The following is a 15,146-nucleotide window of genomic DNA, read 5'->3' on the forward strand; positions in this document are numbered from 1 at the left end:
AGTAGCAACTAAACCCGCAGATTAACTGCTTACAGGGTATAGATTTTTGTTTGTTTGTTTGTTTGTTTTGTTTTTTTAAAGCTGTAAGACAATTTTATTGGTTTAAAAGAAATAGGAAATCCCAGACTAGGCAAGCTGGACATCTGCAGAATTCACGATTGCTAGGTTTGTAGGGGTTGTCAGATTACAGAGTTTGAGAAAAATATTTGTTTTGTTGTTTTAAAAAATATTTGTCTATTTATTTTATGTACATAAAAGCTTTATCTGCACATATGCCTGGTGCATGCCTGATGCATGCCTAGTCAGAAGAGGATGTCAGATTCTCTGGAACTGGAGTTACAGATAGGCCAGCCTTCTGGTAGAGCATACAGTGTTTTTAACCACTGAGCCATCTCTCCAGCCCTGAGAACAAAATACGTAAAACCAAATCTAGATTTTGTACATACAGAGTATTTTCTATAGAAGTTGAAGAGTGTTTCCTGTTGTATTTGAAAATGGAGTAATTTTATTAGCCTAGTTAGAAAACAGAAGCCGGGCCTGCAGAAAGGATTCGTCAGCCCCTAGTGAGAATTTTAAGAAAAGGCTAGCAAGAGAAAACCCAAAAGCTTTTATATCTCCAACTGCAAGCCACAGGACCAAGAGCGAACAGAACAGCTCAACTTTCCCGAAATCATACCTAAGAAGTCTTCGAACAAGAAATTCATCATTCCAGAATATCTATCTTCCTGGAGAACAGTCAGGGCAATCACTCTCTCCCTGCGGCCCAACCGTGGGTCCACTAGAGGGAGCCTGTGAGCCAGTAACCACCAGATTCTCAGGTGGTCTCAGGGACTCAGAGACACAAACTTGAAAAGATCATTAACAGGGAATCAAATGGTTCCTGTGTGTAGTAGCTTGGCAGGGTTGCCTTCGGAACGCTTTAATAAGACATCCTTCAGACTAAACATAGCGTTTCTGTACTGAGGGATTTGATTCTCAAAGTTCCCTTTATTTTGCCCAGTTGGTCTTGGAACTGAGGTCTCACCTGAAGGGAGACCCTCACTCAAGTCTCGGGAAGTCGAGGACCCCAGACACAGGAGAGACCAATCTTGATGCAATGAGCAGGGGCAAGGTTTATTACGGAGATCTCTGGGCCGACAAGTATCCCACGCAGGAGAAGAGGAGTCAACCCTGAGTGGCTGGGAGAAGGGCTTTTTAAAGGAAGAAGTCACAAACCCCAGGAGATGAGGGGATGTCAAAAGGAAATACCAAAAATGTCACAAGGGGAAACTCTCAAAGTCACAGGATTGTTCTTAAGACTCTAGGGTTTAAATCACGGGAAAGGTCAAGCCCTCATTCTCCTGAAAACAGATCTTGATTCCTGTCCTTTAGGGTAAATGTTTGTCAGAGTTGACGAAGCATCTGCATCTGATACACATCTGGTTAGGCTTCGGCCCCAGTTTCCTGGAATACTATCCGCAGGACACGATGGCTGGAACATTATCTGTAGGGCACAATGGGGCCTTGAACAAACATCACAGGGACAGAACAGAACCCGTTACTCATTTACTCATATCCAGTGACATCCGGAAGGTCAGTGAGTCTGCACCAGTCCTCCTGCATTTTTAACCATCTGTCTTCCTGAGTCAGATCCTGTTGCTGAGTTTTGAGCTAGTTTAAAACTCTATCTCTCAGAACCATTTTCAGCAAACAAAGCTTTTCACTAAACTGCTTCAGAACCTTGCTAGTGTGAGTGGTCTTATCTAGGCTAATTTTTTTTTAAAATTTTCTTTAGAATCAGAAGTAGTCTTGGGACTTCTTGATATACCCAACTGTTATGTGCTCTATAGGCAGAAATTGATAAGATCAAAACCCATGCCTGTATGCTCCCGGTCTATCATCCTGAAATATGGTTGTTTGTAGGTCTCTTCCCTATATCGGAAGGGTTAAAAGTGTGAGGATGATAAAAGTTCCAATAGGTCGTTGTGAAATCTTGTTTAAGTGACCCCAATAGGCACTGAAGCTTGAAGTCTTCAATGACTTTCCTCAATGTGGAGGACTACAATTAAACGGATTATCACGCCATGCACCGGGGCTTGTCACCCTCTCTTCATGCCAGCTGCGAGGCAAACAGATGACTCTGTGAATTTGTTCAAGAGCTTAGAGCCATTGATGATATCGTTAAGGCTGTTTCCCCACAGCTCCAAATCCTAATGTCATGTCGTCTGACAGGCACCCAGATTCAAAACTGAACACACAAACAAAACTACAATGCTTCTGAAAGGAACAAATCATGGAGAAAGGGTAGGCAATCACTTCATGACACCCACAGCCTGGGCAGTGGCCACAAAGACAGCCAGTACCAGGGCAAAAGTTTTCCAGGAGAGGGGAGACAGAAAGGCACGGTGCCTGATCATCTGGCAATACAGAGTGGGCTTATGTCAGTTAACTCATGGTGCGTCCTTGTTTACAGTAAATAATAGAAAGGATTACCTGTTAGGCTGCAACTGGAGTAGCCCAGAGCTCAGGAGAGCAGCTCCTCTCAAAATCCTGCAGCCTGTCTATTGTTTTTCATTGCTTCTTTCTCTACCCTCAACCATCCGGGAAGAAGATTATTTGAACACATATTCACATGCATGCGCGTATGCACAGATAGATGCACTCAAAGAGCAAAACCAGAACAACATTAGAGATAAGCTGAGGTCTTCTGCTTTCTCTGTCTCTGTAGCTCTTAGGGCAGCATGACTTACACTGTATTTGAAAGCAGAATGCCAACCCTTGTCAAGATAAAGCATTTTTTTCCTTCTAGAAAGAAAGAAAAGGGAAAAGTTTAGTTCACAAACACTGAAACTTCAAAGGTCTTTGTCCAGTGCTCGGCATCAAATATAGATCACTACGCAATTGATGTAGCAGCAAAAATGAGAATGGGTTTATAGGTTCTAAAAGGCATAGAAGTTGCATGTTGATCACAGAGGTGTTCAATAGTACTGGGGCAGCGATCACTGGAGTATTTGTAAACCATAATGAGATGTCAGGCCATGACAAAGCACTTCAAATCTCTATGTAATATAATTAAATTAATTATTTTTCCTTTGTGTGTGTGTCTGCTCCAAGTGTGCATGCAGCCTTGCATGCATGTTAAGTACGTGTGTACATAGGATTCTGTGTGGAAGCCCAATGTCTTCCTGGCTCACTCTCCACCTTGAATATTGAAGCACGTTCTCTTGTTGAATCCAGGGGATTCCCTGTTCCCATAGTCGAGCTTGCCAGCTTTCTCTGGGGATTCAGTGACTTATCTCCTGTGCACTGAGGTTGCAGGCAGGCTGAGATGCAAACAGGAATTTTGCATGGATTCTGAGAATCTAAACTAGGCCCTAACATGTAAGTGGTAAGTACTTTACCTCCTGAACCATCTATGAAGTCCTGGAATATCAATTTTATAAACCAGCTTTATCTAAATAATGCTCTTTATCTCATAATGTGGAATTAAGTTATTGAAACTTATATAGTAATATAATTTGATGTTCTACTAGTTCTCTTAATAATTGAAGGTGTTGGCTCACTTGAATGCAGGCTTCAGCTCTCTCTCCATCCCACCAAGTCTCGTGCCCAGTTCTATAGCAGACTTTCTGCTGTGGCTTCTCCCCACTGCCTCTGTTACCAGGGGATCAACCAAACTCATCCCGATGGATAACCTGCTTTCGTTCCTCTTGTGAAGCTACTTAACTGCCCCCCAAACACTCCTATTCCTAAGTCTCAGCAGACACAATGTACAGAAACATTTTACCTGGAGTCACTCGCAGCCACACATATTAGGACCACAGAAGGCTTTTTTTTCCTACCAGGCAACACACAATTATCACACTTTCCTAAGAAACAGAGAGAAAACAGAAACAAAGGGGCAACACAGCTGTCCAACAAAGACAAAACCAAATATCAGTACCTAGAATGATAATCTTCTCAATCCCAAGTGCCTAGATGCTGATGAATAACAGCCAAAAATAATATATCTCCACTAGAAGCCAGTATCTCTACCACAGCAGGTCTTGAGTAGTCTAACATAGCTGGAGTACAAGAAAAAGATGTTAAAACAGCCTTTGTGAATATTATAGAGGTCTTAGAGGGGAAAGAAAGAAATCCATTAAAGAAACCAATGAAAGCAATCAAAACAGTGGAAGGAAATGAACAAAATAGTTCAAGACTGGAAAGTAGAAATAGAATCAATGAAGAAAACCCAAACAGAGGGAAATCTGGAAATGGAAAATTTAGTAAGTTGAGCAGGAACCATAGAGAGAAAGCTTCACTGACAGAATACAAAAGATGGAAGACAGAATTTCAGGCATGGAAGACACAATAGAAGAAATGGATACCTCTGTCAAAGAAATAATCTTAGGCTAGCAAAGTCAAAAGAAGGGAAGTGCATGCACACACGCATGCACGCTCGCGCGCGCGCGCGCGCGCGCACACACACACACACACACATTCCATTACCACTACTACCATTACCAGCAGCAGTAGCAGCAGCAACAGCAGCAGCAAACTAACAGGAAGCAGTAATCATTGATCAGTGACGTCTCTCAAAATCAAGTCTCAATTCCTCAAAAAAAAAAAAAAAGATTAAGGATACAAAGAACATACATCAACATAATAAAGGTAGTTTATAGCAATTCCAGAGCCAGCATCAACTTAAATGGAGAGAAACTCAAAGCTAAATTCTACTAAAAGCAGAAACAAGATAACATTGTTTACTTTCTCCCCATCTAGTCTAATAGTACTTGAAGTTCTGTCCAGAGCAGTAAGACAACTGAAGGAGATCTAAGGGACACAAATTGGAAAGAAAGAAATCAATAACCAAACAAATCATATAATATTATACATATTTGATATGATATTTATAGATGACATGAAAATATATGTTAACCAAAAAAAGTCCACCAGGAAACGTCTACAGCTGATCAACACTTTGATCAAAGTCGATGTACACAAAGTTAACTGATGGAAATCATTAGCCCTCCTACATACAAATGATAAAAGGATACCCGCAGGAGAGAGTTGGATAAGGGAGACACTGTAGAGGGAGACAGCTAAAACTAGGGTCCTTTTGAGGGGTAGTATGGAAACCTAATACAGTAGAAGCTTCTTAGTTTATTCACATAGGAAGGTGATTTAAATTAAACCTACAAATAATGGGGGAAAACAGAGCCCCAGCGAGATATCTCTTATTAGCCATCAAAGCTTCTAGTACTGGGATTAGGTTACAATTGAGGGCCAAATAGACTCTATGTGAATCCCCAAACAACACAGGCTGTTGCCAAAGCTATGGGTTATTCTCAACACAAAGCAAGTCCTCCTTGGTGTAAATAACACCTATACAAATAATTGAACAAGGACATGTCAACCAGTGCCTACACTGAGCCTTTAACTCTGTGTTCCATCTCTGGTAAAGAAGGTACCCTGTTTCTACAAAAAAGAAAAAAGAAAAAGAAACACCAAGCCAGGAACAAGCCTTTTGTTCTACAATGGTACTGCCTGTAAAATATGCTAGGCAATGGTGGCACAAGCCTTGTCGGAGTAACCAACCAATAATTAATCTAACTTAAGGCTTACTCCATGAGATGGAACACATATATGTCATTGCTTTGGTGACCAGGAACCTAACAATAGATAGCCCAGGGATATGGGGAAAAGTCTGATGATACTGGTCTAGAAAAGAAAAAAAATGTAGTAATAAATGGCTCCTAATGATATTCTGCTATACTCATTGATCAGAGAGTTATTTAGCCACCATCAGAGAAGCTTCCTCCTGCAGCAGATAGGAACAAATAGAGGATCACAGCCAGATAGTAATAACATTGAATGTGCGAGACCTTGGAACACTTAGTCCTAAATGGTATGTCTTCATCAAATCCTTCCCATCAGAGGTCAGTGATTCCTGAGGAAGAGGAGGTAGAAAGAGTCTGAGAGTCAGGGAGGATGGAGGACACTAAGAAAGCAAGGCCCTCTAAACCAACATGAATAAAGCTCATTTGAACTACTGACCCTGCAGAAGCGTGCACAGGGACTGCATGTGTCTGTACCAGGTCCTCTGTGTATGTATTATGATTTCCATTTTAGTGTTTTTATGGAATTCCTGAGTATATCAACAAGTGGGTCTCTGATTCTGGTGCCTTCTCCTGGGCTCTTCTCTTTTTGTTGGTTTGTCTTGTTCAACAACTTTGATTATGACAATATGATTATATTTTATTTTGCCATTTTACAAAAAATAAGTGAAAATGAAAACCTATCCATTACGGTAAAGGTTAACAACTGAACTGTCATTTATAGCTGCTAGGAAAGGAAGAATCAGTTGTCTCCAACAGAATGCCACAAGATATATCAACTACTCCAGGGAAGGCCTTATATTCAGTATTGCAACATACCATAGATTCCATAGTTTTTGTTTTTTAAATATGCTTTTTTTTTAGTTACAGTTTGGTGTGTTTTTCTTTTGTGTGTGTTTTATTATCTTTTTCTTGTTTTTCTTTTTTTTGTGGGTTTTGTTGTTGTATTGAAGGGTAGGGAGGGGAAGAGAATCTAGAAGAATTTGGAGGAGGGGTAGAATATGAACAAAATATGCTTAAAAACGTTTGAAATAATAAAAAATTTAAAAATTAGTAAAAATAAGCAAGGGCCTGTATTTTTGCTTGTATGTTTTGCCTCTATTGGCCAAGCCCATTCAACAAGAGGAATACCAAGCCAGGTACTGGAAACCTAGCCAGCTAATCTGTGTAATTATACTTACCAACAATCTATAAACATGTATCCTTATATCCATAGATAAATATAGTCTTAACTTCTCTTTGCAACAGAAGATGGAGACCACTACAGAAAACTGAAACTTATCAATGTGCAGAGTTGGGCAAACCAGTTCCAGTGGATACATTTACAAAATACTCCTACTTCTAAGGCTCAGAGAACATTGTAGAAGAGGAGGAAAGATTATAAGAACCAGAGGATCAGGGATTTCGCTAAGATCGTGGCCTCTAGCAACATCAGAAGCTACATCTGTGAAGTCTTACCAACAAGACTGCCCAACTATAAGCTAAACAAGAATGACAACAATGGACATGCCAAACTAGACAAAAAAGAGCTCACAAGGCCCCAACCTACACAAAGAGCTAGCTAGGTTATGAATAATGCTTGGAGTGGGATAGGTGGTTCTGCCCAGGAGAGAGCACAGCAATTGGTTTTCTAGTGCCAAAGGTTAGCCCTCATAACCTATGCAGGAAACTGTATGGACTCAACAAGGTTATATTTGGAATACATATGTATATACAAATAAATATTTGTATAACAGCAATTGGTAAAAAAAAAGTCTTAATTTGAAGAAGATCAGGGAGAGAGATATATGGGAAGGTTTGGCAGGAAGAAAGGGAAGGGAGATGTATAATCTCAGAACAAACGAAAGGAAGTGAAAGCTTGTCTGTACCAAATATGTTGACATAAACCAGCACCCATTAATAAAGCAGAAACAGTAAGCAAACAAAGAAAACCCCATAAAATCAAGACACCAGATGGTTTTGTTATAGACATTTGCTCAGTCTTCATTAATTGTCCTATTGAGGAAGAGCCATGGCTCTTTGCTTGAACTTGGAAAAGTCAGCAATGCACCTGCTCTACAGCACCTTAGGGCTCCCTGGAGGCATCGTCCAGGCCCTCACAACCCTGAAGTTTCTTTACAATTCTACTCTCATTGAATGAGAGTAGACCCATGGACGATCTAACATCATTCCCTTGTACTTAAGACTACTGTGAGATGGACTCAATGTTCAGCAGTATTTTAGAAATTTGCCTTATATAAACGTCACAGGTTTCAATGGAAAAATTCAGTCTTTAGGGAAACTGTTTCACTACTTAGAACATAAACTGACTGCTGAGAGGATTAAAAGTATTCAGCTTTCTTTGGCCTACAACCAAATGACAAGGGGTTTTCTAGGAGTCAAAGAATGTTCTGCAGATCATAGATCCTCAATGTTATATGAATTCACTAAAAATGAACTTCCTGGGCCTCTGATTTGGAAAGATAGTTGTAATCTAAACTACCCTAAACTGGCCTTACAAACTGCTATCAACCTGAGGAATTTCAAATTACTAAACTTTCTGTCTTGTTTGCTCATGAATGTGAAGTATGCAGATGTAGAACATGTGAGAAAGAATAGCTAGGAATTAGCCTCAGTTGCTCAGGCAGGCCCTCAATGTTTTCAAAACAGGAGTAGCAGCTGATTCTAGGAAATCAGTTTTATTTGCAGATCTCATATGCTGTGGAAAGTGCTAAATTCCAGTCAAACAACAGTTTTCACCAAGTAGACTAACAGAACATGCCCTTCTTTGTCTTTCTAATGTCCATCTACAATGCTATAACTTAGCCATGTCGTTCTACTACCCCTACCCTGTGATGGTGAGCATTGTGATTAGGGATAGTAGTGGTTCCTGTTGGTTTGTGTGATGGTCTGTAGGATAATCCGGAGTCATGGTTGATGCTGACTGTCAACGCGGTAGGATTTAGAATGACCTGAGATATCTGCCTGGAGCCCATCAGAAAGTCCTAGGCTACTCCTGTATCTTTTTTTTTTTTTTTTTTTGGTTCTTTTTTTTCGGAGCTGGGGACCGAACCCAGGGCCTTGTGCTTCCTAGGTAAGCGCTCTACCACTGAGCTAAATCCCCAGCCCCCTCCTGTATCTTAAAATGTTTTTGATCATGTTTTCTTTTAGCAACCTCAGAGTTTTTGCTCTTAAATTAAGGCTCTTTATCCATTTTGTCTTTTGTGCAGAGTGAGAGATATGGACCTAGTTTCCCTCTATATAGTACATGTGAGTATCCAGTTCTCCTGGCACCATGTGTTGAAGAGGCTGCTCTTTTTCAATGTATTTTTTGAGACCTTGTCAAATATCAGGAAGCGAGTAGGTCTGGGTTTGTCTATGAGTACTCAATTCTATGACATCAATTTATGTGTCTGTTTTCGTGCCAGTACCACAATATATTAATAATATAGCTATACAGTATAGCCAGGGGTCACAATGTATGAGTAATATAGCTGTACAGTATAGCCAGAGGTCAGTTTTGTGCTGTGCCAGGATTGCTTTGGCCACTTGCAATCTTTTCTGCCTCATGTGAGTTGTTATTTCTCTAAGTTCTACAAAAACATCACCAAAATGGAGATTGTGTTAAATTCGTGCATTACTCTCCAAAGAATAGTCATCTTCACACATTAAGTCTACTGATTCACAAGCTTGGGAAATATTTCCACCTTCTAGTGTCTTTAATTTTTCTTTCAGCCTTTAAAGTTTTTGCTGTCTTAAAACTCTGGGTTAAGTAGTTCAGTAGTGAATGTATTTGAAGACGAGTACAGAGCACTTATGCCTCAGGAGGCTCCTATAATCTTAGCTGCTCATGGGTATGCACGGAGGAAAGAGGAAGGTTCTAAAAATTGCAGTCACAGGACACTGAGTACTGCAGATACTGAGGCAGTGAATGGGCTTCATCTTCTACCTTTCTGGAAATCTTGTAAATTTAAGATGATAATATATGACCCACTTGATGGGAAAATATATTGCAAGTGAAGAAAATCATTGAAAAATGATGTAATGCTGACACATGGTCCAAGAGTGGAATTGTGTGAGGAGAATTCTGACTGTAATAAGCCTCCAAGAAAACAAGACAAGAGTCTTGTGACTTCGGGATCTTCAAAACCACAGAGTTGTTCTTGGATTATACTTCTGCCCCTCCACCCCCAGCATAGTGGATAGGAATGAGTTTACTTCAAATTACTCATTACAACTAGCTACCGTCTCTGTTTATATGCCTCTAGGGAGTGTGTGACTCATCCTTGTTACTACACTTCACTTATGACTTTGTGTAACCCCCAGAGAACGTAGTGTCTGATGCTCCGAATAAAGTTGGCTAGGACGTTAGCCCATCTTCTTATCAACTTCTTTCTCCCAGGTCCTACCAACAACTAAAGCAGTGAACAAATGGTGCCCTACTGGGATCTGAAGTCAGCTATGAAATAAGAGGGTGGGGGCCCTTAAAGATGGTGGCAGTATTCAATTAGACAAGATGGATGAAGCAAAGAAGTGCAGGCCGACAGGAGCCGGATGTAGATCGCTCCTGAGAGACACAGCCAGAATACAGCAAATACAGAGGCGAATGCCAGCAGCAAAACACTGAACTGAGAATAGGACCCCCGTTGAAGGAATCAGAGAAAGAACTGGAAGAGCTTGAAGGGGCTCGAGACCCCAAAAGTACAACAATGCCAAGCAACCAGAGCTTCCAGGGACTAAGCCACTACCTAAAGACTATACATGGACTGACCCTGGACTCTGACCCCATAGGTAGCAATGAATATCCTAGTAAGAGCACCAGTGGAAGGGGAAGCCCTTGGTCCTGCTAAGACTGAACCCCCAGTGAACGTGATTGTTGGGGGGAGGGCGGCAATGGGGGGAGGATGGGGAGGGGAACACCCATAAGGAAGGGGAGGGGGGAGGGGGATGTTGGCCCTTAAACCGGGAAAGGGACTAACACTTGAAATGTATATAAGAAATACTCAAGTTAATAAAAAAAAAAAAAGATGGTGGCAGTGACAGTAATGGGACCAGGAAAGTCTTTGCTTATGTTGAGCTGGTACATCACTTTTAATGAAAGGGGAAGCACAAATATTAAAACCACTACAACTAGATTGCTTCCAAGTTGTATATGATTGTAATTCCTGGTTTCCAGAAAAGGGAACTTCAGATGAAGATGTATGAGACAGAATACTGAAAGAATATTGGAAAGATATATAAACAAGGGGGAAAGATCTCTGTTTAATTTTGGGTCACATGGGCACTTATTTATTATCAAAATAATTGAGGAGGAGAAAGGAGACTAATAATCATGAGGAAGAGAGAGCTAATTCCTTGAATGAATATTAGCTGATCTGATGATCAAACCTTAAAATTGGTGAAACAGGCAAAGAAGTGATTTTTCCCCTTTCAAGCAAAATTGAAAGTGAAATCAGCACCACTGATAACTATGCTGCTGTCTCAGATCTATTGTTGGAGACTCCTTTAGGTATGCATCCTCCATTGTCTGGAAATGACCTTGAAGCATGAGTAGAGGGATTTGATAATCAATCTAATCTTGAATTCTCTCTATTCTTTGGTGTGAACTTATGAGAGCCTATAAAAAAAATAAAAACCTAACTTTGCAACCTAAGCAAGCTACAAAAGAGGAATTTGTTTCCCAATTCTTCCCTGGCCTCGTGGGCTGCACACGGTGGTGTTTGCAATGCACTAATCTATTTACAACCTTAGAAAGAAAGACAGCATTAGACAGTCCTCACATATTATCTCGAGAGGCAAGGAAAGAGCTTCCACTGCTTGAATCGAGGTGACTAAAAGAAGCATTTGCGGATCTTGTGGATCCTTTGCTGCCTTTAAACTTATTGACTTTACCCACAAAAGTGTCTTCTACAGGTATTATATTGCAAGAAGGCTCTTCTAAGGGTACTGAAGGGATTCATGGTCCAGATATTCTCCAATCTACTAATACTTCTTTTCCCTTTAGCCCCACGGGTGGAATGGGCTGTTTTGATTTATTTATTATGGCTAATTCATAAACACTTAAATATAACACCTGGCTAAACCTACACACATCCCTTATTTATTGCTCATATGGATGCACACTTTGACCTCTCTGGTTAATGCAAGCCGATGCATTAACCTGCTCCATTTTTACTTTCCCAGAAGAAAATTGGTAGGGAATATGCATCTGGAGTTTCAGATGGATCCATTATGGAAACATTATGGATTCCTCTTTGACTTCTTCAGCCCTGGATCATCAAGGACAAGGGCAGAGCATGAGAAGACAGTGGACTTCACCAGAAAGATAGCAATCTTCAGCTAAAGGGCAAAAGAAGATATCAACCGTATCATCAGAAGTTGTCTGCCCACCTGGGGCCAAGTTACAGTCCTATGCACCGAGGGGCAAGTTATTCTGTGGAGCACAGAGAGCCCTAGGTAACCTGAGAATGTTTTCTCTGGCAAAGCTAGCTGCTGTGATCTGTGCATCTGTGGTGAGTGCCTCTGAACATGTGTGTTGCTCTTATGTACCCCATCCTTCTTTACTTCAGCTTGTAGATTAGACGAATCCAGAACCTGTTATCATTACACGACTCTGTGATTATGATGGACCTTGAGGCCACAGTAGACTCATCCATTCATCTGAAGAAGGGTCTGAGTTTGATTTTTCTTTGGAATTTGAATCATTTCCCATTTGCATAGGGGGGCATTACATTTGTGTTCGTACGGGTTTATGAACTACTTAGTCATCTGGTTCTTTCTTCAAGCTATTCTCTAGATTTTTCTGATCATTACGGTAATGTAACCAAATAGTACTAGACATGGTTTGGGTCCTTGTTCTTGATGGCAGAATGCTTTCACAATGGCTTCACTGTTCTGATATTATTCATTTACACTTATAATTTACTTGTTTATAGGATAGACATGCATCAAATGACAATTAGATTTATCTTCAGTACCTCAAATCAAATCTCCGAATATCCTGCTACTAAAAATGAAAAAGGAAGGAGATTTCAGAACATGGTCCGAGGATGGGATCGTATGAGGAGAATTCAGAGTAATTATGAGAAAAAGCCAAGATAACAAGACAAGAGTCTTTGACCTCAGCTTCTAAACAACAACAACAACAACAACAACAACAACAACAACAACAACAGCAACAACAACACACAGAATAGTTCTTGGAGTGTATTTTTGTGCCCCTCCCAGATGTAGCAGACAGAGTGAGTTTACTTCAGATTATTCATTACAACTGGCTATTGCTATCTGTCTATATGTATTTGTGGGAAAACATGTTTTTGCCCTGTATGGCTTGCCTGTCATGTGCAGCTTGGCCTTGCCTCATGTGAGTCTTCCTAACCCTCAGAGAACAGATTGTCTGAGGCTCTGAATAAAGTTGGCAGACTTTGGTCTGCGTTATTTTTGGCTCCATTATCCCAGGCCCCACAACCAGAGTGGTAAAGAGTATAAAACCTGAAAGGCTGCAAGAGGAGTGAGCTATGAAGTGTTTGTAGACTGTGATATTGTGAGTCATGTAGCACTAAGTAATGATTTCTAAGATCACAATTTCTTTCTCCTTACTTGGAATTAATATGTACAATTTTTTTGGTATGCATAGCTTCAGAGTTTTAATTTCAAAGAGACTCCGTGACATCATGTTCGGTTACAAAGTAATTTATAATTGTCAAATTACAACAATTTTTGCAGTAAATGCTCATGAAATTTCCTTAAAGTAGAAAAAAACCTGCATATTATAGGCCATTTTAACTAATTCCCTTGCAATTTACTATGTTAGTTAGTCTATGTTAGGCTCAAAAAAATTTATTGGACATTATTAAGCAGCTACAGAGGTCTTTAACAATGAAATTTGATGTTTTGTTAGTTCATAATTAATCAAAGGGCAAAAGTATATCAGAAAGTTATTTTGGCAATGCGGTGGATTTTAAGGGGCTTCAAAGTTGTTCAGTGAAATTGCCACAGATATTTCACAAACTGGATCCATCCTGTCAGCCATTTCTTCAGCAAAGTATAGGAAATTTATTTTAAAATTATAAGTTCAATGCTGAGTTTGATTTCTTTATGAAACGTCTTTTATGAGTTGGGCCAATCTCTGGAAGACCTAAAACAGAAAAGAGATAAGAATTGATGTATTAGGATGCTATTTTCAAAATCTCTATTGTAAGTCTGGAGATTTAAATAGAATGTCTACCTGAAACTGGGATGATTCAGTAAATAGTAAGTTTGACAACAGCTTTCTCTCGGCAGAACGCCGTCAGGAGTCACGGAGATAGACATAGTGTGCACCAAGCTTACACATCTCCAGATTCTGCTGTTATCAGCCAGCACTTTCATGCATAATTTTCTATTTTGCCCACAGTACAAATACTTGTGATTTTATATATTCTCTCATCTGCAAACATAACTTATTCAGTTTGGACTGCTTAAACCTGTTCACATAAAAGCAGAGTGTACTTGTGGACAGCTTATTAGTAACAATGAGAAACAAATGAAGAAAAGACACACAAGGAGTCTGTCTCCAGTGCATGCACATGCGCATGCGCGCGCGTGCGCGCGCACACACACACACACACACACACACACACACACACACACACACTCACTTATGAAGTAAAGAAAGGATATTTAGTGAGCCTGTGCCTAGTACATATCCACACATGTCTGAAGGTCGAAGGCAGTGATTGGTCAGTAGCTTTCTTTTGGATTTCTCTGTGCACAATTCTTAGAATAGTTTTAAACCTTGTTACTGCATTTTTCTTCAGGGAAATGGACCAATGGCTGATGATCTTACTATTCATTTATGTGAGTCCATTGAAGGAAAGAGAAAGTATTGCCCCAGAACCTGCTGGGAACCCTCCAGAGTTCAGTAGTTCTGACCAGTCACTCACCAAGATGACAAACTTTAACACCAGTTTAGTCTCATTTGCCCATAATTGCCAAGCAAGAAAGCAAAAAGATGTTTATTAAGTTCGGAACTGGTACACCAAAGGCTGGCTTTTAGGAGTGTAAGAAGAAACTAAGTCATCTCTAACTTAGAGGGTGAACCCACACATCCGACATCAGAACTGACGGGCTGTGTGGCTTGGAGGATACTCACTAAGTCCATCTGCGCTGGAGTAACCTGAGAGAAGGATGCTCTGAAGAAGGAGGAGGGGGCTGAATTATCGACGAAGAAACTATTTCCAGGAACTAACAAGATCTGTGAAAGGTTGTCAAAAATAAGTCATTATAATACTGAAGAAAAGCTAAAAGGAAATTTAGGAATATCTAGTATTACTGGGGGAGGAATATTTCAGGCTTAAAAGCTATTAATCAATTAAGAAGTCACCACAGAAAACAAAAAAATATCATATAAAAATACATATGGCATGCAATAGACAAACCCAGTACACAGAATTAGGAACAATATTTACCATCAATATGACCAATGCTATTTCTTCTCCACATATAAAGAATGCATAAAAATGAGAAGAAAAGACCAAATTTTAAGCTTAAATGTAAAAAATATAGGTTAGAGACAAATAGTAAAATACGAATAAGTGGCTAACTTAG

At 40.0% G+C, this 15,146-nt stretch overlaps 1 protein-coding gene across 3 annotated transcripts in view; it reads right to left on the reverse strand.

Annotated features, from left to right (window-relative positions):
• Positions 1-13,234: 13,234 nt before the first annotated feature.
• Aadat (aminoadipate aminotransferase) overlaps positions 13,235-15,146 on the reverse strand; it is a 46,153-nt gene continuing 44,241 nt past the window's right edge. For all 3 annotated transcript variants that reach the window (XM_063275271.1, NM_017193.1, XM_063275270.1), the window contains exons 12-13: positions 14,692-14,793; positions 13,235-13,695 (exon numbers count right to left, since the gene is read on the reverse strand). In XM_063275271.1, the coding sequence (XP_063131341.1) occupies positions 13,654-13,695; positions 14,692-14,793 (144 nt within the window). In that variant the 3' untranslated portion in view covers positions 13,235-13,653. The remainder of the gene's footprint in view (positions 13,696-14,691; positions 14,794-15,146) is intronic.

Source organism: Rattus norvegicus, chromosome 16 (genome assembly GCF_036323735.1).
Source record: "Rattus norvegicus strain BN/NHsdMcwi chromosome 16, GRCr8, whole genome shotgun sequence".
NCBI classification, from domain to species: domain Eukaryota; kingdom Metazoa; phylum Chordata; class Mammalia; order Rodentia; family Muridae; genus Rattus; species Rattus norvegicus.